This window comes from Peromyscus leucopus, chromosome X, assembly GCF_004664715.2.
Source record: "Peromyscus leucopus breed LL Stock chromosome X, UCI_PerLeu_2.1, whole genome shotgun sequence".
NCBI lineage: Eukaryota > Metazoa > Chordata > Mammalia > Rodentia > Cricetidae > Peromyscus > Peromyscus leucopus.
Genome location: NC_051083.1, coordinates 100,866,494 through 100,891,425, shown reverse-complemented (window position 1 = coordinate 100,891,425; position 24,932 = coordinate 100,866,494). Strand labels below are relative to the sequence as shown.

The 24,932-nt window shown below is 39.2% G+C and overlaps 1 protein-coding gene across 1 annotated transcript; it reads right to left on the bottom strand.

Annotated features, from left to right (window-relative positions):
- Nucleotides 1-1,595: 1,595 nt before the first annotated feature.
- Agtr2 (angiotensin II receptor type 2) lies at nt 1,596-6,036 on the bottom strand. Its single transcript, XM_028855993.2, has 3 exons — nt 5,720-6,036; nt 5,505-5,564; nt 1,596-4,320 (listed from the first exon to the last, which is right to left on the bottom strand). Exon 3 carries the CDS (start codon nt 4,281-4,283, stop codon nt 3,192-3,194), a length of 1,092 nt encoding a protein of 363 aa, XP_028711826.1. The 5' UTR covers nt 4,284-4,320; nt 5,505-5,564; nt 5,720-6,036; the 3' UTR covers nt 1,596-3,191.
- Nucleotides 6,037-24,932: the final 18,896 nt, after the last annotated feature.

Genomic DNA, 24,932 nt, shown 5'->3' with positions numbered 1-24,932 from the left:
GCTTACTCCATGTGTATCTGTGAGGCCTATGGCACAAGATGGAAGCACTAAAGAACAAGGGAGAGAGTCTTATCTAGCTACCTCCTCAATTTTCTTCTTTTTTATTTTATAATTAATTTAATTTTACATATCAGCCATGGATTCCCCTGTCCTCCATCCTCCCACCCCCAGCCTTCACCCCCAACCGTCCCCCCATTCCCACCTCCTCCAGGGCAAGGTCTCCCCTGGGGATTCAGCTCGGCCTAGTAGATTCAGTTGAAGCAGTTCCATTCCTCTCCTCCCTTCACTCAGGCTGAGCCAAGTGTCCCAAGTGTCCCTGCATAGGCCTCAGGTTCCAAAAAGCCAGCTCATACACTAAGGACAGGTCCCAGTCCCACTGCCTGGGGGCCTCCCAAACAGTTCAAGCTAATCAACTGTCTCACTTATCCAGAGGGCCTCAATTTTCTTCTTAAGTGCAAATACATCACCTGCCTAGAAACTCTTGAATCAGTTAAGTTTGGGACAAAGGTTGAAAGACTACATATGAGTGTCTCTGAAATACTTGTTTGATAGCTTGGGACTGATATTGAAGACACAAAATACTTCTCTGGGGTTGCCCACTTGTTCTGTTTTAGATAGCAGTTAGGGCTGACCTACATCTCCGTTTCTTATTTGTAACATGAGAATGCCTGAATCATGAGGACAAAATGGGATAATGCATACAAAACAACACCGGCCAAACAAAGTTCACTTCATAAGTAAAATCTTGATAAAGGGCCAAATGGGAAGAATACATTTTTCATATGGTCTCAAAAGGTTACCTGACATTTACATTTTCAAAGAGGAGAGGGGATGTTTGCACCCATAAACATACCTTCTGTCAGAATTCACATATTCTTGCATTATCTCTTCAGCTGACATTTCTTATTCTCAGAAAAATGAGGAAAATGCACCTTGGGCTTTACTACTGGCCTCCTATGGAAGCAGAAGCCAGGTTTTTGTTGTTGTTGTTGTTGCTGTTGTTACTATTATTTTATTTCATTCGTATAAGTGTTCTGCCTGCAAGTGTGTCTGTGCACCATGTGCGTGACTGGTGCCCGTGGAGGCCAGAAGAGAGTACCAGATCCCCTGGAACCGGAGTTACAGACCCTTGTGAGCTCCCATGTGAGTGCTGATGATTGAACCTGGATCCTTGGGAAGAGAAGCCAGTGCTCTTAACATCTGAGCCATCTCCTCAGCCCCAGAAACCAGTCTTTAAAAATCCCAAAAAGGATTAAGGGAAGTACCGATGGGGGGAGGATATGTAATAGGATTGTAGTAGAGAAAATAACATGGGCTGAATGTTGACAAGAAATAGTCTATATGCTAAAGCCCACATTGCCCTGCTGGGCCTGACAGCTTGCTTGGTTGACACCACATTTGTCATTGGAACTCCCAGGAGGTATCAGAATTCATTTCCGACATCCCCTTTCCATATGCCTGTCTGGTGTTGACCTGAATGAGTAATGATGAAAGCTGAAACTAAGAAGTATGAATGGGCATTTGCTGGAGGATACTAAGAGAAAGTAATAGTCTACACCTGGAGACAGTTAAAAAATAAATAAGCACACATGGTCTCCCAGTAATGATTTTATTTTTATAGGATGTTGTGTAAAATTACTTAAAACACAAAGTCATAACTGATTATACATTGAGCTATTTGGTTTTTTTCGGAAGGAATATGATTACATGAAATCAGGGTTTTTCCAGGAAGGGGTGTGAGAGGATTCTTCAACCTAAAAGCCTTGAATCCGACAGAAATGTGAAGTGCCCGTAACTTTAAATCTACCTCATAGGCCAGCATTAGTCAGGTAACATGAAATGATATCAGGCAGCCAGAGAATGAAATTTGAAACTTCTGAATTAATATTCATTCTCAAATTTGAGTAAACTTCAGATAACTCAGTTTCAGGTAATAAATTCCTATAATGTAAGACATGTACTCATGTTGAGAATGAGCTCTGTGGATCTGTGCTTGATTTCAATTGCCTTCACAGACTATTATACATCTGGAACTATGCCCAGAGATGCAGGTTCAAACTACTCCATGGGAAGCGCGGGGGGCTTTGTTCTGACAAGTTCCTTGTAGGACACCAAACTTAGCATGTGCTGGGTCTCTTTGTCCCCAAGAAGGCATCAAAATTCCATTCTGACATAACCTTTTCCCATGCCAGGTTTCAATTTATTATAAAGTTAAAGAATTAAAGAATCCTCTCATTTTCAGGGTCAAAGAGATATTTTGGGACGCAGCCCAGAACAAAAGCATGAATAATTAAACTCAAGTCACCATTGAATATATCAAAGCACCACAATTCAAAAGGTTAAAAATGTAAAAAGTGACCTTTACATAGTGTAACAATACGCAGTGTTTTGTTGAATTCAAAAACCATCAGAAGAGAATAGGACGCCTTAAACAATAGTCAAAATGGATTAAAAGTTTTCAAAGGATATATTCAGTTTAGTAAGTAATAAGTATTTTTTCATTGCAGTTGTTTTACTAAGTGGTGTACTTTCTAAAACTGCAAGAATAAGCTAAACCACATACATGCAATTGAATCTACGTTCTTAGAACTACTCAGTATGTAGCTGTATAGTAAGTACAAAGCTATACTCAAGTGAAATGGAAAAGAAACACAACGTACAGTTTTTTTTAAAGGGGAAACCATACAATGAGAGACTGAATAAACCACTACCAACCTAAGGAATATATAGAAAAGTATATCATGCTAAACTTAGTGCTCACCTCTCATGCTATATTGTATGGTGAACAATGTAAGAAGTTAAAACTGGCCCTTGTTCAAGGAGAAAGAAAAAATCTGATGAAAATGGACATAAAACTCCACTAAGAAATGCCAGCATTTTCCAGGGAGAAATCTGAAACTCCAAATCACCACTCATATTTTGTTATTGATTATAGTTGAGATAGCTCCCCCAATTACTTCTAGATTATAGATATAGCTCACCCATGATAATCTTGTGCCAAAGGACCAGAAAAATAAGGCACAATCACTGAAAGTTGGTGGAGTATAAAAACTTACAATTATACTTGATCTCCTGTTCTGGGGAAGTAAGTAAAGATTAGATAAGGCAAAGAAATTGATGCCACTTAAAGATGATTTGTGTGGGCCTCCAAACGAATAGCTAAGCTAATTACATGCATCCCATTAGCCGATTTAAGACACAAAAGTGTCCATTTCTCTAAGAGAACTGCTTTTACGGCAAGACATAGTCTCTCTCTTGCCCTGGAGCCAAGTAATGGGAACCCTGAACACACTGCGCAGCTTCTGTTGGAAGCGGTTTCCAACAAAACAATACAGAAAGGGATTAACACAGCTGTTGGTGAATCCCAGGAGGATGGCAAAAGGAAGTGCCAGGTCAATGACTGCTATAACTCCACAGCTATTAATGATACCCATCCAGGCCAGAGCATCCAGGAAGGTCAGAACATGGAAGGGAAGCCAGCAAATGATGAACGCCAACACAACAGCAGCTGCCATCTTCAAGACTTGGTCACGGGTTATTCTGTTCTTCCCATAGCTGTTAGTCTTCAGCAGGTGTTTTCTGATTCCAAAGTAACACGTTGCTATGAATATTAGAGGAATAATAAAACCAAGAATATTTTTCATTAAGGCAATCCCTGCAGACCACTGAGCATATTTCTCAGGTGGGAAAGCCATAACGCAAGCATTCACGCCTAAGTATTCAATGGTTCTGACATCTCGGAAATAAAATGTTGGCAATGAGGACAGACAGGCCATACACCACACAAGGGGAACTACGTAAGATGCTTGCCAGGGATTCCTTCTTTGAGACAGAAAAGGGTAGATAACCGATTGGTACCTGTCAACACTCATGCAGGTAATGAAAAAAATGCTGGCAAACATGTTCAGGGTCAGAAAAGAACCAAACACTTTGCACATTACAGGTCCAAAGAGCCAGTCATATCTATAAGAGTAATAAGATGCCCAGAGAGGAAGGGTAGCCAAAAGAAGTAAGTCAGCCACAGCCAGATTGAAGATGTAAATGCTGGAAACCTTTTTAGGGCCCTTTTGACAACAAAACAGTGAGACTACAACAATATTAACAGCAAACCCAATGACAAAAATAAGATAGTAGAGAACAGGAATTGCTTCCAAATGCTTATCTGACGGTTTGTGCGAGCAGTTAGAGGCGGACTCATTGGTGCCAGATATGTTGAGACTATCAAAAGGAAGGCTGCTGGTGATGTTTCTGCTGGTGGAGGCAAAACTGAAGTTGTCCTTCATATTGAATTGTCAGCGACTCCTAATTCTTATGCTTTATCTGGAGGAGAAAAATAGAACACTTAATGCACATCCAAAGCCTGAGGGATATTTGAATCATAAGCATTATGAAAATTTGTCAAAGGCCAAATAATGTAAGTAGTTGTAGAAAACATCATAAAATAGCACCATGCCTGACAAATAGGAATGACTACTACCTCTTGGGAGAAAAAAAAAAATTTCCTCAGTAGTATTAGGCTGAAAATTCTGAACAAAACTTTTTGTCTTTCTCTCCTCTCATGCCTTTGAAAAGTTGAGAGACAAATTAACAGCTTAAAAGTTAGTCAGGGTAGGAGTTGTATGAGACAAATAAGAAGAAGCCCAAAGACAACAAAAAAGGAGGCATATTTCTCCATTGGTGTGCTTTCTAGAAATCTCACTACTATTGCCCGCTGCTTAATGCTTTAGTGAAGTAACTTATTATATACAAATTGTTACAGCTATGGGAAATATGGTAACACAAGTCATAGGAAAAAATAGGTTAAGTGTACAGAAAACTGAAAGAATATACAGAAAAAGTATGTTGGGATAGAGGGTCAGGGTCAATGTTTGCTAATTGAAAAGCCTCTATTTATTTACTTTCCCCTTGCTTTCACGATAACAAGAAGAACTCATGGATATGGATGCATTTCTTAAAGCCTTTACCTCAAAATTTTAATAGTGAATGCTGGGTTTCAATATGGATATTTGAATCTGATCTATTTCATAAGAAACAAATCCATTTTCACTTTAATAAGAAGATAAATAAAACAAAACAACCAAACCTGATTCAGGGTCAAATAGATATGGTTTTGGTTGCTCAGTTAAATCAGAATTGAGCATCATTGACTAATTATAATATAGTCTTACCATTTTTTCTTTGCCATCTTTTCAGTTAACAGAACAAAATAATCATTACTTTTCAGCATTAACGATAGTGTTCCGGTATGAGGGGTGGTTTTTTTTCCTCTTTTAACTAGCCATATTACTTTGAAACAAAAGAAAACTAAATATAAATAAACAAAGAGAAAAATTATTACAGCAGATAATTTCAAAGTACATACAAGCAAATACTCAACTGAGAATGTAACCACTAGAGAACGTCCTAAGAACCCGCAAACTGGCATTTTTGTCAAACACCCGTTCTTTTGTATGACCTTCCAAATTAACATGAAAGAATCAAAAAGAAATCCACTAAACACTTACTAGTTGCCAGTGTTTAAAGCACTTATCATAAATCAGTTTCCTTAGCTCCCACACGCACTCCTGTAAGAGAAATAGCAGTTAAAGAATTAAGGCATTCTGCAAACTGCAGTGTTAAAATACAGGAAAAAGAAAACGTTTGTCCACACACACCAACAGTTTTTAATGCTGTATGTTCTCCTTCCCAACTCAAGCAAGTATAAATTGTTCTGACTTACCTTAAAAATGCAGGCTGAAGAAAGCTTTCAGTTCTGCACTCCTTCCATCCCCAGCCTCTGAGATGCAACTGCACCAGACCTCTGCTTTCTCTCTTATATATTCGCTCTGTCCACTGGGGAGCCTTCAACCTACATAATTCTGAGGCTGACTTACGAACACTTGCCAGCTTTCCAGAGGGTTTTTTTTTTTTCTGGCTGCAAAACATTAATCTGAAATTCTCATGTCTCCAATCATAACAGCTCATTCAAATAAATCTCAAACAAAAAAAAATGAAGTTTCCACAAATGTGTTAGAGAATTTTAAACTCAGTGGCTCACTTTTAGAGAAGAATAAAATTTTTAGCAAAATTTTCTTTTTCTATTTTCGTGATCATAGCATTCTAAAACAAGTTAAGGAGTAGGGAGACTAGAGAGTTTATTCTAACAGGAGTCTTTGTTCACAACCATCTTTTACAGCCTTCAGTACATTTTGAAATTTTTTACCCCTGTTTATTAAAGAATGGTAGCAATTTTACTAGAGGTCTACAACTTTTAAGTTTTCTACCTTGCTTTGAAACACTTTGGTTGCCCTGCTGCTGGAAGGTTAGGGTTAGGAAAGATAAAATTTTCTTGTGACAATAAAAGGTTTTGACATTTAGTGCCTGCTTTCACGTGACTCGGTCACAACCATAGCTCAAATATACAGCAATAAGGTAAAGAATGATTAGCTGCTGTTGTAGGCTGCAGCAGCTGCTGCTGTTGCTGCTGCTGCCGCCGCCGCCGCCGCCGCCGCTGCTGCCGCTGCCGCCGCTGCTGTTCTGATTGTTTCTCAGTTTTGTGGAAGGATGATCACCTTCACACAATCCAGCAGCAGTTAAGAGTGAGAAAATGAATACAGTCCAGAAGAATAATGCCAGATGACAGTAAAGCCGTTGTGCCTAACACTGTGCTATATACTTTGTGCTCAATAGTTCAACAAAGAGGTGCCATAGCACACTGTAAGGAATGGCCTCTGAGGTCCAACCACTGGGCTTCATAAGCCAAGTTCTATCACATCTTAATTCCTTTCCTTCTTCATTTAGAGTACTTAAAATGATGCCCAACACCCAGCAGATGCCCTTATACAGTATGAATGTTATTGCCTCTTTACAAATCAGGAAACACAAGGTGACAGAGTTTAAATAAATTCTCTGACATCCCATGACTATTATGAGGACATGTGAATTTCCACAAAAGCAAACTCATGTCAGAGGTCATATTTTTTAATTTCTATACACTGCTAGCTGCTCCTTTCATCTCACCTTTCACTGAGCAAAGAAGATACATACAGCACTTATTTACAATCTGGTTGCTGACAGCTAAAAAGCTATGACAAAAGCACCAAAAAGGAAGAAAGTTTGAAGGATTGCTATGCAAGGGAAAGTGTTCTTCTTAAATGTATTAGCAAAATGGAGACCAGGGAAGAGAAATGCGTAATCAGGAAATTTTCTGTAGTTAGTGCAGATAATTGGGTAACCCACGACACTACAAATGGCTGTGCAATTCCAATGATCCTATGGGTCCTATTCTTCAAAGAAGCAGGGAGTGGTATATTGGTAGTACAGTAGTGAGCATTATTGCCTCTCAAGTTTTGAGCAGAGAAATATCCTTGTCCATAGTACACTGCATATAGGTATGGAGTTCAATAGAACAAGGAAAGAGAAGTGATTGTAGGTAACAGGTGACAAAATTACAAATGTCACAAGAAGCAGCAGACAGCTTGTGACATCTGTCTCTCCATTGGTAATAAAGGAAATCCTACAACACATTATCATATAGAACCGGTAAGAGTCGCTTAGCATAGCTGAAAAAATACAATAAGTTCCAAAGGCTTGAAGGCATTGGCACAGACACACACACACACACACACACACACACACACACACACACCAATTTGTTAAATCTCAAAATATGTCTGACTTATGTTCTGGACAGATTCAGGTAGACATTCTGTTCAAATAATGGAAACCTGATGTCTGGGAACAAAAGACTAGGCACATATGTTTATCGGCAGGAGAGTTGAAAGGAGAATGAGTTTCATTCTTTGTTTAAGCCTGGTTTCTGCCTTCATTTCAAATGTTTGTTTTTGCCACATACAGGGAATTTTCCAGGCCAGAGCCTCTGAGTGGTCACAATGGGTCAGATTCCCACCCTGCTTCAGTTAGAGCCCCCTCCCACCCTCATGCTGCCTTGCAAAGAAATGAACAGGCAGTGAGCAATAAACTTTAGAGAAAGGGAAAAAATCTGCAGGCTGGCCTCCTGGAGACCTAACCTTGAACACTCCCTAGAAGCTGGGGACCTTGTCTAGAGCTTTCATTCTTCATTATAGTAAGTTATGACGTAAATAAACTTTAAAGAGTCCTACACTTCCCAGAAGATTCAAAGCACCTTTGCTTTCTTTCTTCATAATTTTAGAGGAAAAATTCCCACAAGCCAAAGAAAAAATTGTAACTGCAAGGAATTAAGGGGGTAGAAAAAAAGGAATAGCAATAATATTGACACCACTCAAAGAAAAAAATACAGCACATTATTGATTCAGCAATGAACTCCCAGTTAAGCCAACAATGTAAATACACTTGAGAGTCAAATAAATGTCAGTCATGGTAAGCAATACAACACAAGAAAAAAGAAAACACACTCTTCCAGGGACTAGATAATTTTTTTCACTTGAAGATTGACTTTAAAAGCTTTGGGTCATTTGAATAAATTATGCAGCTCTTAAGAACAAATGAGTTGGGGTTAGCAGATTTAACAATTGTAAATCACATTTTTTCCTGAGAACCTTTTCTTTCCTGTAAGATTACTTAACCATAATTTTTAAAGAACTCAAGGTTTTTGTCTTAAGATTTGTTTATTTATTTTTACCTTACATGTGTGAGTGTTTTGCCTGCATGTATGTAAGTGCACCATGTGCCTGCAGTGCCTGCAGAGGCCAGAAGAGGGCATCAGATCCAGTAGAACCAGAGTTACAGATGCTTATGAGCTGCAATGTGCATAATGGGAACCAAACCTGGATCCTCTGCAAGAGTATCAATCAAGTGCTCTTAATCGTTGAGCCAGTATCAGTGTGTGTGTGTGTGTGTGTGTGTGTGTGTGTGTGTGTGTGTGTGTGTGTGTGTGTGTGTGTGTGTGTGTGTGCTTTTGAGAGTTTTTCTCCAATGATGAAGGATACAAAGTTCATGAAAACAAATCAGTTTCCCCTCTCTACACTTCTCCCCACACAGAGCATGCTTCCAAAGAGACAATGAACATACAAATGTAAAATTGTGCTGGGATATGTGCTCAGATTAGAGATACTGTTTTGTATTTCAGAGCTATTTCCGCTATCCCAGGCATCTCTGAGTTCCTATCCAGACTAATGTCCCTTCTACTTCTCCTAAATTTACCATACACTCTCACTCATACACAAACACCCAGAAACACACTTCACACCAGTCTTCCTTCAACTTGTTTATCCATAGGCAAGCTCTTCTCTAAGTGCCACTTTTCCAGATCTGAGGGTCCCTGAAGGCAAGGAGTTAACATAGTGCCTGTAATCAATATGTCCTTCCCCATGTATTATCTTTATGCTTCTATTTGGTTTCCAATACAAAGAGAAAAGGGATGCTAGAATGAAACAGAAGATCCTCTACTCAAAGTTAGTAGTTAAATTGACCATTTTGTAAAAAGCAGCCTAAAAATAAGAGTAAAGTGACCAACATGAGTTATTTATTATTTGTTCTGAATTGACTATCTGCCCAGGCCTCATACAAGGATTGACTGAAGGGGTATTAAAGCACTTAATAAGGTAGAGTCTACGTGGTGAGCTGAATGAATGACTGACTTAATATATCCCTGAGACCAGTTGTTTTCAGCTGAATCTGGTGTCAAAATCAGGAGAAGGAAAAACTCTATTCATCTTCTCCTAAAAGGCACCTGCAGGCCTAAGCGTTAGGTTGCAATTAGGGTCTCACAAAAGCTACCCACTTCCATCAAATGACACTTCAGATGCTATATAATTGTACTGGGGACAAAGTAAACTAATTAAAACTGTCTATCTTCTTTGCTTACATTAGCAGAGTTGACGTTTTCCATAATCCATTTTAGGATGGGACTAAATTGATTAGCTTGACTACAGTACCCAAAATGGCCAGTTGATTAAGTTAGCCAAACCAACCCGTTGTTTTGACAATATTTAGACAGAACTGTTAAGTAATGGGGAGGATTAAATTTTGTCAGATATGATCTCTCAAAGTGTAGTGGATCAACGAATCATTACACTTAATTTGGTGCTTGGGATTGAGGTCCAGAAACTAACTTTCTCAATGTACTGAGACCCTTGGTTTGTCCAATAGCAATAAAAAGTCTCACAAAACTGATGTTCTACTTTACAGCTAATTTATTATTTTACAACTGAGATATCCCACTGTCCAGTGACCCTAAGGTCAGTCTGCCAGCCAAGAATAAGCAAATGAATCATACATCATTTCCAAACGTGTCTCATTTTTAGAACCAGCATGTGCTTTATTGAATCCAAGAGTTTAACATAATAGTTTGCATATTTAGCACTGAGATTATGCAGTCTGAGCAAGCTAGCTACAGATATAGGCATTCTGTGATGACTAGAGTCATACTTCATCCCCTCCCCCCCACACACACCCCTAAATGAAACTGCTAGACATGCTAACACAAACATATAATCCCAGCATGCAGGAGGCCAAAGCAGGAGGATCTCAAATTCAAAGCCTATCTGAGCTACAGTAAAGGACTCTGAAGCTCCCTTTCCATCTCTTTCTTGATATCAAGAAGTGAGGGAAATCTTATGTCCGATTTGCTTTCTGATGCTGTGATAAATACTATGACCAAAACCAACTTGTAGATAAAAAGCTTTATTTCATCTTACACTTTGCAATTCCTCATCAACAGAAGCCAAGGCAGGAACTTGGAGAGAGGAACCAAAGCAGGGACCATGGAGGAATGCTGCTTACTGCCTTACTTCCTGTGTTTTGTTTTGTTTTTTCAGTCACTTTTCTTATAGAGCCCAGGCCGAACTGCCCAGGGATGGCATCATCTACAGTGGACCAGACCCTCTCACATAAATTAGCAATTGAATAAGGAATGCCCCACAGTTATGCCCACAGACAATCTGATCTGGTCAATACTTCAGACTGAGGTTCTCTCTTGCAGATGAGTCTAGGTTTCAGTCAAGTTACAGCTGAAGCTAACTTGAAAATCTGGTTTGATGACTATAAAATCATTCCAGTAAATCTGATAACCTGGAGCAAATCTCATGAGAGATCTGGGAAATTTCATATCAAACATCATCCCATGACTAACAATGATGAGCACCTAACAATGAATTTTCTCAACCAGTTTGCCTCTTTCAACTCTGTTTGGCAGCCATCTCGTTACATTCATACATTACTTTACATAGTATTGTTATTTATTGATAAAGTCTATGGATACAGGCAAGTTCGTGCTCTAAGCTAGCTACAAATCATTCAAGTTCTACTTTGATGAAGTAGACAAATCTGAAGAAGAGATAGGAGAGAGCAATCCCTCACCAAAGAGAGAGGAAAAGTAGTAAAATAACTCTCTCTCTCTCTCTCTCTCTCTCTCTCTCTCTCTCTCTCTCTCTCTCTCTCTCTCTCTCTCTGATAGGCCAGCAAGTCACATAAAATATTTCCTAAACAACCAAGGATGGTTACTGGCTTTAAGGAGTTTGTTTGATCCCACCTCTCCTTTAGACCATTCAAGAGATTACTTTGAAAGTGTTTTCTTTAGGAGAACACATGATAATTTAGAATTAGATGGCAAACCAAGCTGAGAAATGTTTCTAGGTGGGTCCTAGGATTTTTACTTCAAGGAAGTGAGGATAGGAGGCTTATCACTGGGAATTGTATTTATGTGAGATAAATATGGACTCAGTAAAATTTGTCAAATCTATAACCAAAAGCAGAATTTATATTACATATAATATGCAACCTATCCACAGATAAAATAGCCTGTTTTGGATATCTACAAATCCATGGTATTACTTACAATGATCTTGTTACATGTTGCTACATATTAAAAACCCCTATTTTATGCTGCTTTTATTGTATACTGACTATGTAATTTAAATTATTCTCTTCACCTTTTATTTATTTTTTAACTTGAAGCATGATTCACATTTTGTATCTTCACCTTTTAAAAATTTCTAACTCACAGGGACTAGCAATCCGACTCAGTGGATGAAGGCACTTGCTTCTAAGCCTGATGACCTGAGTTTGATCCTCAGAATCCATGCAGTGGAAGGAAGGAATTGACTCAATAATTCTTTAACCTCTGCATGTTCTCTAATCTTCACATGTGTGTATCTCCTTACCTCCCCCCAACACACACACACACACACACACACACACACACACACACACACACAAAAAAAAAAAAAAAAAAACAAAGAAAGAAAGGTAATAAAAATTCAATGTAAAGGTATAATTCAGAGTTCCACCTTTCTGTGGAATCTGTATCCTCACTCTGCTCACAGGCGCATAAGCGAAAGAACTCCTTGGGGTTCAGGTACAGAATCACCAGCTATGGGATGGGTGATAAAGAAGAAAGCCACTACATCTTACAGCTCAAGGAAATCTGAGACACCATGAGGAGTGGTGGTCTGGACCTAAAGGAACTAATCTCCAATAAGCTTCTTCCAGAAAAGCAGTTGCTGCTGCTCCTAGAGACTATTTGTTTTGTTTTTTTTTTAATTAAGAAAAATTTTTTATTCATTTTACACACCAAAGATCCCTCTTCCCTCCTCCTGCCTCTCCAGCCTCCGCCTCCCAACCCACCTGCATTCCCTCCTACAAGAAGGTAAGGCCTCCCATGGGGAGGTACACTTAGTAGAGGCAGGTCCAAGCCCATTCCCTCTCAAGGCTGTGTGAGGTGTCTCATCATAGAAGTGGGCTCAAAAGGGCCTACTCATGCACCAGGGATGGATTCTGATCCTCCTGCCAGGGGGCCCCTTAAGAAGATTAAGCTACACAACTATCTCCTGTAATCAGAGGGCCTAGTCCAGTCCCATGCAGGCTCCACAGCTGTTGGTCTAAAGTTCATGAGTTCCCACTAATTTGGTTTGGTTGTCTCTGTAAGTTTCTCCATAATGATCTAGATGCAACTCGCTCATAGAATCCCTCTTTTCTGTCTTCAACTGGACTCCTGGAGCTCAGCTTTGTGTTTGGCTATGGATCTCTGCACCTGGAGACTATTTGTAATGATCACTTCATGAGGGCTAATTGTGAGGAATATAGGGAGAATACTATGGCTGTGTTGTCATCCTGGATTAGAGCTGTCTCCTCAAGGTAAAGGGTTACTTTCAAACTAGCTGATTCCAATGTTGTCTTGCCAGTGTGAGTGACTCTGGGCAGGAAAGCCATAAGAGTGGATCTAGACTTTATGACTCTGTCACTGCAAACAAAATAAAAAATGTGCCAGAGCATCAAGTCAATGGCAGACTAAAGCAACTAATCCAGTATTGTGTCTCTCCAGAAAGTTCAGAGAGCCTCAAGATAGATGAAGAAGTCAAGACTACTAAAGAACTTCCTAATGAATTATTTGAAGCACAAGGATAGCTGTGGTTCTGGTAGCTTTGGGATAAAACAAAATCAAACAAATTGGAGTAGAAAAAAAACAGAAGGAAAAGAGCCCATGAAAAGGCTCAAAAACAGACATAGATCCAGAGACACACTCATTCTCACATTCAGGAATCCTGTAAAACACAAAACTGGAAGCATTAATATGTACTCAAAACCTGTGGGGTAAAAATATAAATATACATTGTATTATACATTATACATAATAAAAATAAGCCTTGACATGACATTATGAGACCGGGACCCTTCAAAGATGCCATTGAGTCCATTTTCTGCTGGACATCTACTCCTGGGCATATAGCCTACCCTTAAAAGTAGTTTGTTTCCCCGATGAGACTCCCTTAGAGAAAACTAAATTTTCATTTGCAAATGGTTATCAATCAGAGATTGTTTCTGGGTTAGGAAAGGAGGCATGTGTCTACTTCTCCTTTCAGCTCTAGGAGTCCATCTGGTGAAGACATATGCAGGCCATGTGCTTGCTGCCTCAGTCTCTATGAGTTCGTATGTGCTTTACTCAAGTTGATTTAGAGGGCTTGTTTCCTTGTCCTCCATTCCATATGACTCTTACAGTGTTGGCACCTCTTCTTCAGAAGGCTTCTCTGAGCCCTTGAGTGGGGTGGGGGGATACATCCATTTAGGACTGAGTGTTCAAGGTCTACCTCACTCTGCATGATGACTAGCTGTGGGTCTCTGTATTGTTTCCCATGTGTTGCAGAAGGAAGCTTTTTTTTCTTTCTTTTTTCTTTGAGGGAGGGAGAGAGAGAGAACATGAAGTTGGATGGTAGGAAAGTGGGGAGGATCTGGGAGGAGTTGGGAGATGGGAAAGAACATGATAAAAATATATTGTATGAAAAAAACACATCACCAGAAACTGAACTACCACAAATGGCAAACTAGTGTAGAGGCAGGACCAAACAAGACAGGGACTAGAGGAAATTCCACTTCAGAGTGCAGGAGGCACAGCCATCCTGTCTCTTTGCTCCAGGTTCTTTATTTCTTTTCCACAAGTTGTTCTGGGACCAAGTGAAAGTCATCCATCTTGACAAAGACAGTTCATTTGAGTTAGTGAGATTCTTGCAAAGAATCTTACAAAGGCTAAGATGTTAGTACCAGGAATGAGAGGGGAAAAAAAGGTTACTTAAAAATCTAAGAGAGGAAATTAGAATGCACAATTTGGTGGGCTTTAGTATTCACAGACTTGTACAGTATAATACCAGAACATTTTCATCACTTCTAAAAGAAAGTTGATACCCATTCACAGTCATTCTTATTTCTCCCTCCCTGAGTTCTATTCTCCTTCTGTTTTAAGCTTTAAGTAGTTAGCTATAACTTGTAAATTCCAAAGGCATTACCTAATGGAGAAGAAAATAAATTGATACAAATGAATGATCTTTAAGACACAATGTGGTGTTACTGTTTTCAACGTGGCTTTATCTATTTTCAGTGCCATGAGTCTGTGACCCCACAAATTGCACTAAACTAAGCTACTAATTCAGTTAATATTTGCTACTATTAGCATGAATACTACTCCCCCTAATGGTATGTATTTCTGTTATTTAGTAAACTCCCAGTCAGGTTTCTTTGGCATGAATGCAAAAAGTAAATATCATGTAAATTATCTCTAGAGTTGGTTGCATCTGAAGATTCCCCAGAGTTTTGTAAAGAGATGCCACTTCTCATTTCCATAAACATGAAATCCTCAGGGAAATTTTCAGGGTTTGCTGATGCTGAAGAATGTGAACAAAATATAGAAGAGGACATTAAGCACCAAGTTGAGAACTTGACAGATTTCATGGCTACTTTGCAGCAATCCTAAGAGATATCTGTCATCTCTATCTTCTGGTGAGGAGAAATGAAATGATTGAAACAGAAGGAGGTTTTTTTAAAGTTTCTCAGGGCTAGAGAGATGGCCCAGTGGTTAAGAGCACTGGCTGCCCTTTCAGAGGACCTGGGTTCAATTCCCAGCACCCTCATGGCAGTTCACAACCATCTGTAACTCCAGTCCCAGGATGCCATCTTCTGGCCTCTGTGGGCACTTCATACACATGGTACACAGACAATTCAGGCAAACACTCACACATATGAAATATAAATAAATAAATAAATAAATAAATAAATAAATAAATAAATAAAATAGAATAAATAAATAAATAAATATCTCAAAAAAAAGTTACTCAAGGGTGCTTAATGCAGAAACCTGTAGCTGGCCAAAATGCCAAGAATATATGTTGGTAAAGTGCTCAGCCTCAAATGGGACAGTTGTATCACACCTCCCAAATTGAGCGTTGTAGAAGGAAAAACAGAATGAATCAGAGGATGGTTGTAAGATGAATTGCTAAATGGTCTTATTAATTAAAAAAAAACCAGAGCCAGATATTGTGGTGAAAACTGAGAGATCAGAGGAATAGAACAAGCCACAGCCAACCTCATCTTACCAACTCCTCAGCCTCCAGAGACAGTTACTTTCTGTATACTCACACCTATTTACCATTCTGTGCCCTGCCATCTTACTTCCTTTCTCTGCCCAGCTTCATCACTTCCTCTTTCCACCCAGCTCTATCACTTTCTGTCTGTCTGTCCAGACCTCTAGACCTCTATGGTTAACTGGCACTGGGATTAAAGGCATGTGCCACCACATATGGCTCTGTTCCCAGTATGGCCTTGAACTCACAGAGATCCGGATGGATCTCTGCCTCATGAATGCTAGGATTAAAGACAATCCCAGTGACTGACCTCTATGTTTAATATAGTGGTTTGCTTTTTCTTCTGATCCCCAGATAAGCTTTATTGGGGTGCACAAATAAAATATCACCACAGGATGAGGACATCTTCAGCCAAAAGAGAACTTCTGGACATGATACAGTTGTTAAACTCGTGAACTCACCGAAGCTGTGGTTATCTGCACAGCACACACAATATTGGGCCTGTCAACATTTCATCACAGAGAGTGGATAGTTAATATAGTGGAGAGTGGTAGTTAATAGTTGATGGGAAATGGGGGTGACATTTTCTTAAGTTGTTCTTACTCCAACAAATAACTTCTAACCAAGTTAGGAGAAGAAACTCTGAACTCAGTAAGTCACACACACAAAGGATATGTGCATGTAGGAGGTGAACTTACTGGGAAGAAGGGGGCCAGCCGGAGAGGGGATAAGAGAGGGGAGATGGTGGAGATGGAAAAGTGGCTAAAACTTATTGCATACAGGTATGAAACTGCCAAGAGGCCAGTAAATTCTAGAAAGGAGGCTCAAACCCTCTTGTAATTTACAAGGCACTGAGAAGAATTGATTACCCTGATTGATGCAAGAGGTATTTCTAAGCATTCTGGGACTCTCGGGGTAAAAAAAAAAAAAAAAAAAAAAAAAAAAAAAATCAATCAAACAATGTTGTAAAATATGAGCAGATTATCTCAGCAAAGGGGAGTAATTTGTAAATGCAGTATATTAAAAGCAAATGTCAGCCAGGCATGGTGGCGCAAGCCTTTGATCCCAGCACTTGGAAGGCAGAGACGGGTGGATCTCTGTGAATTGATATAATTAATACATGCATACACGCTTATGTCATATTCCAAATCTTTCTTTAAAAAATATGGGACTGAAGATATGGTTCAGCAGTTAAGAATGCTTGCTGGTACTGCAGAGGACGGTGCTTCAGTTCCCAGAACCTATAATGGTAGCCCAGGACCATCTGTAATTTCTGTTTCAGGGAATCTGATGCCCTCTTCTGGCTTCTGCAAGCACCAGCCACATAAGCAGTTTACCAAGATCCCACACATATAGTTTTTTTAAATCTATGTATATATCCGTATATGTATTGTGTGAGTATAACTATAAACAACGGAAGAAAATGAACCAAAAGAATAAGCGTCTATCCCTGAATAAGTTCATTATTTTAGAGTTTCATTTTCCTTTTTTCCCTTCTAAAAAGATTCTTTGGCAATTTCACATATGTATTTAATGCAGTTTGCTCATTTGCAACCCCCAATACCCTCTCTCCTTTCCTTCCCACTCCTGATGAACTCGTTCTTATAAAGTAAATCTTGTGACTAGCTAATTGCTTGGTCAATAAATTAGCTATCACTATTCTGAGTTGTGAGTTTGTGTTCATGTTCAAGCATGGGAAATGGAGGTGAAAATGGTCTCTCTCTCTCTCTCTCTCTCTCTCTCTCTCTCTCTCTCTCTCTCTCTCTCTCTCTCTCTGTCTCAGAAGCATGCTTTATTAAGAGAAACATTCAGCTTCATGAAAGAAAAGCATGGAGACCAAAACATTGAAGGAATTACCCACATCGCCAGCTAACTGAGCCAAATACAGTCATTACTGGAAAAGCCTTCATCGTGCCCATGTGGGATACTGTTGACATTATCCACATCTTTGAAGCCTGAGGTTTGTTCAAGCATGTGTTCTTTCAACAATCATATTCTCAAGACCTACCACGTACTAGGTCTTGAATCAAGTGCTGACAAAGTAGAGATAAAATTTTTCCTTTAATATCCATGAGCATAGAGAGTAAATTTATTTCAAAGAAAAAAATTTTCCTAACAATTTCCTTCACATTTTAGATTAATAAATACGAGAAAGTCTTAGGAGTGTTATTAGGACAAGGAAGCTAATGGACAGGAAACAATACAAGGTTCTAGAGAGTTTTCTACTAGTAAAGGAGACTGAAAGCAGAGTTCTTCTGAATTGACAGCAGACTGTGGGCTATAGAGAGGCTTGTGCTAGGAAAATATTACACTTTATCACTGCATAGTTCTCTCTCTCTCAACCTCCCTCTTTATCTCCCACTCTCCCTCTCTCCCACATGCCTATTGTTGCCCTTCCTCTCCTGCTCTCTGTTTTATCTTTCAACAAGCCATTTTTACATTTGTCCTTGTTACTGTTTTTGTAGATCGTATGAGATGGATTAAACTATCAAATGCATTTTCCACATAAGACATATTCAAAGTGCTGGTATACCATGGTCATCATAGGTCTCAAGGACCAAGGACCAGACAGCTCAAATGATTAGATAAAGAGTACATGGATCATGTGGATAGATCAAGGTAATAATGTGGCCAGTTGTTGTAAAGATAGCCTAGAGGGAAGAGTGAGGAATACAAGGGTATTATGGTTTATAGAAACTTAAAGTTTATTACTATTATAAATGGACTTATGAAGCCAACTGCTTATGTGTTTACAAATTAAAAATAAAATGAATAAAGTGTGTTTTGAAATATACCAAAGTCATCTTAAAAGATCTTGAATGCATCTGTTTTCACCCACATTATTTAGTTATACACCATAGTGATTTAAAACATAGTCCTTATCTAACTTATAGTTAATATTGCTGTGATGACATGTTGTGACCAAAAGCAATTTGAGCAGGGAACTGTTTATTTGGCTCACATATCCCGAATCACTGAGGGAAGCCATGGCAGGAACTCAAACTGGAGAGGAACCTGGGGGCAGGAACTGAAGCAGGGGACACAGAGAAACATTGGTTACTGGCTTGTTCATCATGACTTGCTCACCCCTCGATCACTAAGTAAGAACAAGCCCTACAGGCTTGCCAATGGAACACAAAACAGACAACAGGAGAAAAACCCAAGTATCAACAACCAACTGATTTGTCAACAAAGGTGTTAAGAACATACATTGGAAAGAGAAAAAAAACACACATTGGAGAAAGAATTGACTAGACATCTGGAAAATGGATAGCTACACTCCAAAGAATAAAGTTAGATCCCAATTTGTCACCAAACACAAATTAAAGTTGAAATAAACACCTAAATGCAAGAACTTAAATCATGAAACTACTATATGCTTCAGGACATTTGTATAGTCAAAACAGCTCTGAAAAAGACCCCCAAAGCATAGTCAACAACAGCAGAAATGGACAAATAGATTACATAAGACAAAAAGGCTTTTGAACTGCAAAGGAAACAACTGAGTAGACAACACACAGAATTAGAGAAAATATTTGCAAATTATACATCTGACAAGGTACATATGTCCAGAGTACATAAGGAAGTCTCAGATTTCCATATTAAAAAAAAATCAAAATGGACAATAGCCCAAAATAGACATTATTCAAAAGAAAACTTGGACAAATGGCCAACAGACATATTAAAAAATACCACCATCATTCATCAGGAAAAGAGAACTTAAAAACAAGATGAGAGTACATCACCACCTTGGTAAGAATGGTCATTAGAAAACAGAAAAAAAGGTTAAGTGTTAACAAGGATGTGGAATCCTCACACACTGTTGGTAGGAACATAATTTTGTACAAGCTATTGTGGAAAACTATGGATGATCCTTTAAAACTTAGTAAATAGAACTACCACATCTAGTAATTTCATTACTGGGTATATATCTAAAGTAAGTAAAATCAGAATGTTAAAGAGACCTCTGCACTGGAGTATTCATTCAGCACTATCCACAATAATTAAGAAATGGAAACAAAGTAAGTACCCATCGACTGATAAATGGATACATAAAATGTGCTACATATATACCATGAAACACTTTTTCAGTCAGAAAAAGGATTTAATGTCTCATTTGCAATTACACTGGTGAACTGGAGATAATTATATTAAATGAAATAAACCAGATGCAGAAGGACAAGGATCACATGGCCTCATTAATGTGAGAATTTAAAAAGGTTGATTTCACAGATGTTCAGAGTAGAATGATAGATACCAGAATCTCGGGAGAGTGAGAACGTGAGGAAAGACTGATAAGTGGATACTAAGCTACAAATAGATTTGTAGTAAGTTCTGATTTGCTATTACACTATGGGGTAACCGTAGATAACAATAATTACTGTGCACTTTAAAAACCTGCAAAAGAAAGACTTTGAACATTTTCATTATAAAGAAATGATAAATGTTTGAGAAGATGGTTATATGTTCTACCTGATTTAAACATGACACAATGTATATAGGTCATCCGGCTGATTATACCACACACACACACACACACACACACACACACAATGTTTGCATGTATCACTTAAGATAAAAATTTTAAAGTCCTTGGAGATGCTACTGTGTCGTGTAGCCATTCCCTGCAAGCTATGGCTAACTGTACCATGCTTTTTGACATGCTGCCAGTATGGAACTTTAGGTTGCATCTCCTTTAAGCTATTTGCAGGCACAGTTCCAAAGACAACAGAAAGTTTTGTGCTCTGAGCTCTAGGGAGAGAGGATTTGGTTACAGGCTTCTTCCTTTCACAGAATTGTTTTGGGATTCTTGTGTGAGTGTGATGACCTCACACTCCACAAAGGCACTGGTGGCGAGTCCATCTGCAGGGAAATAAAATAAAATAAAATAAAATATTTTCTGGGGACCAAGTGGTCCATGATCTAACTCCTACTAAGTTAAAATAATAAGAATAACAGTGTCCCCTCACTGGTCATTGTAAGTATCTTGTAAAAAGGCATGCATAAAGTACTGAGAGCTGGCACTGAGTAGATGGTGGCATTGATGCACACTGCTGCTATTATGGATGCCATTGTAGTTCTTATCTGAAAGAGCCTAAGCTGTCATTCTGATCAAATTCTGTGGGAACAAAGACAAGAGCTAAACTGTGGCTCAGAGGACCAAAATTCAAACTTGAAATCCTTGCAGCATATCTCTCCAGGGTGTATGTTGGAATATATGGGCATTTTTGCAGCACTCGATTTTCTCTTTCTTTCCAAACATGTTACACCCCAAAAGCCATCCAAGGGAACTTGAGCCATACTTTCATTAGTGTTGTCACCTGAACAAGCTCATGTGGCCACATCATCAATGCCCCAGAGCCTCAGTCCTCCACAGGAAGATGACCAAGTTCAGACTTCTCCTGAAAGGTGGAATCAAACCTTCAGCACTGCTTCTTCCAGTGAAAACATCTGGTGTGGGCTGTCGCCCCCATTCCACTTTTCTCAAGGGACAAAGGAACCGAATTATTCAGGAAATAAGAAAATAGCACATGTGCTAACAAACAAAACAAAGTAAAACAACACGTGGCCAAATAAAAACCTTTGAGTGATTTGGAATGAAAGACACAGACAGACCACACATATATACAGTATACACACAATATACAACATAAATAAATACATAAAGTGAGATCTTGGCAATCTCGTGTCTATAAGCTCCTGGTGTGTGCTCCTTTCTTAGCACAGCTTACAAAATCCTACATTATATCAATAATCTGAGAACCACTGTCACCGCTGGCCAAACCCCATACATACCAATTTAACCACCTCTTTCTTGAATATTTAGTAATACTTTGGTATACATTCAACTTGCCCAGCACCTTCTGCCCTCAAGACTTTTATAAATGCTCTCCCTAGTATATGGAAAATTCTTTCTTCAAACAACTACGAATTACCCCTCACTTCTTTTAGATATCTACTCAAATTTCATCTTATTAAAGAGGAATTCTCATGAATCCCTAACTGAAATATCGCTAATATTCTACTTTTTCTTTCTCCATAGCCTTATGACTACTTGAGGTATGTAGATAGATAGATAGATATAATGTGAGTATATATAAATAAACTAAAACATGTATAATTGTAGCTAGAGTTTTCCTGCCATGCCCATAGTCAGGACAAATCTTTGTCACCCACTAGTCCCACAGCCGCTCAGACCCAACCAAGTAAACACAGAGACTTATATTGCATACAAACTGTATGGCCATGGCAGGCTTCTTGCTAACTGTTCTTATAGCTTAAATTAATCCATTTCCATAAATCTATACCTTGCCACGTGGCTCATGGCTTACCAGCATCTTCACATGCTGCTTGTTCTGGCGGTGGCTGGCAGTGACTCCTTCTGCCTTCCTGTTCTTTCTTTTCTCCTCTCTGTTAGTCCCACCTATACTTCCTGCCTAGCCACTGGCCAATCAGTGTTTTATTTATTGACAAATCAGAGCAACACATTTGCCATACAGAACTTCCCACAGTATATAATCATGTTTTAGTTACTGATTTTCATACAATAGAATAAACTCTACTAATTCTTATTCTTTAGTATGTGGATTCATCATAGATCTAGAGCCAAATCTAATATAAAAGAAAAGGGCAATAGATATCTGCTAAATGAGTATCATTTTAAAAATTGGTTCACATATATATAAGAAAAGCTAAATGGACTTAGTGGGTTATATATGTTTCTGTGCATATATAATACGTATGTGTGTATACAACTGTAGCAATAATGAAGAGATTGTGAATTTTGGGGTGCCTTAGTTAGAGTTTTGTTTGTGAAGAGACACCATGACCACAGCAACTCTTATAAGCTAAAACATGTAATTGGGGCTGGCTTACAGTTCAGAGGTTTAGTCCATTATCATGGTGGGGAGCATGGCAGCGTGCAGGCAGACGTGGTGCTAGAGAAGGAGCTGAGAGTTCTACATCTTGACCCTTAGGCAGCAGGAAGAAAGAGTCACTGGGCCTGGTTTGAGCATATGAGACCTTAAAGTCCATCCCCAATGACAAACTTCCTCCAGCAAAGTCACACCTACTCCACCAAGGCCACACCTCTTAATAGTTTCACTCCCTATGCACCTACAGGGGCCATTTTCATCCTTACCACCACAGAGGGGGGTTAACATCAAGGAGTTGGAATGGGAGTGAGGGACAAGAGTATTGTAGATCCAATACCCATATAAGAAGTTCTCAAAAAATAAAATTATTAAGCAAAAAATATTTGGTCCTTTAAATTGGGAGTGCCCTCAAAACAAAGAACAAAATTGAAGATTCCAATTTATACCTCAGTGTTTGACAACTCACCATTCAAATGCACAATTCTTGAATATTCATACTGAAAAAAATTATTAAATGTTCTGCAAGACATGATCTATGCAAATAATCTTTTTTTTTGGTTTTTCGAGACAGGGTTTCTCTGTGTAGCTTTGCGCCTTTCCTGGAACTCACTTGGTAGCCCAGGCTGGCCTCGAACTCACAGAGATCCGCCTGGCTCTGCCTCCCGAGTGCTGGGATTAAAGGTGTGTGCCACCACCGCCCGGCGCAAATAATCTTTTAAGACAGAATCTCTTATATCCCAGGTTGGCTTTGAATTCACTATACAGTTAAGAATGACATTGAACTTTAGAGGAGTGCATATTTTTTTTGTAAAATTGCTGTGGATATCGTTCTATATAAATAAAACATTGATGGCCAGTGACCAGACAGGAAGTATAGGCAGGACAAAGAGAGAGGAGAATTGGGGAAACAGGACAAAGGAGGGAGAGACACTGTAGCCACCGCCAGGACAAGCAACATGTAAAGACGCCGGTAAGCCACGAGCCACGTGGCAAGGTATAGATTTATAGAAATGGGTTAATTTAAGATAAAAGAACAGTTAGCAAGAAGCCTGACATGGCCATACAGTTTATAAGTGATATAAGTGTCTGAGTGATTGTTTTATATGTGGATTGTGGGACTGCGGGGCTTGGTGGAACCTGGAGAGAAGCCCTCCAGCAACATAAAATGAAGAAGTAATGGGAGAAGGGAGAAAGGTGAGAAATAATATGGATGAAAAAGAAGGTATAATTTAGAGGTATGAGAGGCAGTTTGGAGATTATTAATAGAAATGTGGAATGAAAGATTTTTGGAAAAATGAAGAAGTCATAAAAGTCTATTCTAATGAGATAGATGTTAAAATCCAGTGGTTTAACAATAAATGTACAAAATTACAAGTAGCTATCTTTTAAAAATAACAGAGATACCTTGATAGAACAAGACATTGTAGGGAGAAACCTGGTGGTAGGGAAATTCCCAAGAATCCACAAGGATGACCCCAGCTTAGTCTACTAGCAATAGCAGAGAGATTGCCTGAGCTGGCCTACCCTGGTAATCAGATTAGTGAATACCCTAACTGTCATCATAGAGCCTTCATCCAGTAACTGATGAAAGTAGATGCAGAGATCCACAACCACACACCAGGCCAAGCTCCAAGAGTCCAGTCAAAGAGGGGGAAGAGGGGTTATATCAGCAAGGAGAGGGGGGTCAAGATCATGATGGGGAAATCTACAGACATAACTGAACCAAGCTCATAGGCACTCATGAACTCTAGACCAACAGCTGTGGAATCTGCGTGGGACTGGACTAGACCCTCTGCATATGGGAGACAGTTGTGTAGTTGTGTCTGTTTGAGGGGCCCCTGGCAGTGTGAGCAGGATCTATCCCTGGTGCACGAGCTGGCTTTCTGGAACCCATTATCTATGGTCGGACACCTTGCTCACCCTTGAGGCAGGGGAGAGGGGCTGGTCCTGCTTCAACTGAATGTACCAGGCTTTGCTGTACCCCCATGGGAGAACTTACCCTTTTGGAGGAGGGAATGAAGGGTGGGTCAGGGGAGAGGGGTTAGGCTGGGGGGGATGAGAGGGGGATCTGTGGTTGGTATATAAAATGAATTAAAAAATTAAATTAATAATAAAAAGAAGAAGAAATAGAAACTAAAAAAATGGGGAAAGAACAAACACAATGATACAATGTTAAATGAAACAGAACCAAGGCATACATACCAACCAACATACAAACAAAGACAATAACCCTGTTTCTGTCTGCACTCTATGTTTGGTTTTAAGTAGTTGAAGGATCTCTCCAAGA

Coding starts and splice junctions, on each gene's coding strand:
- Agtr2 (XM_028855993.2), bottom strand. CDS start 4,283: ATGAAGGACAACTTCAGTTTTGCCTCCACCAGCAGAAACATCACCAGC.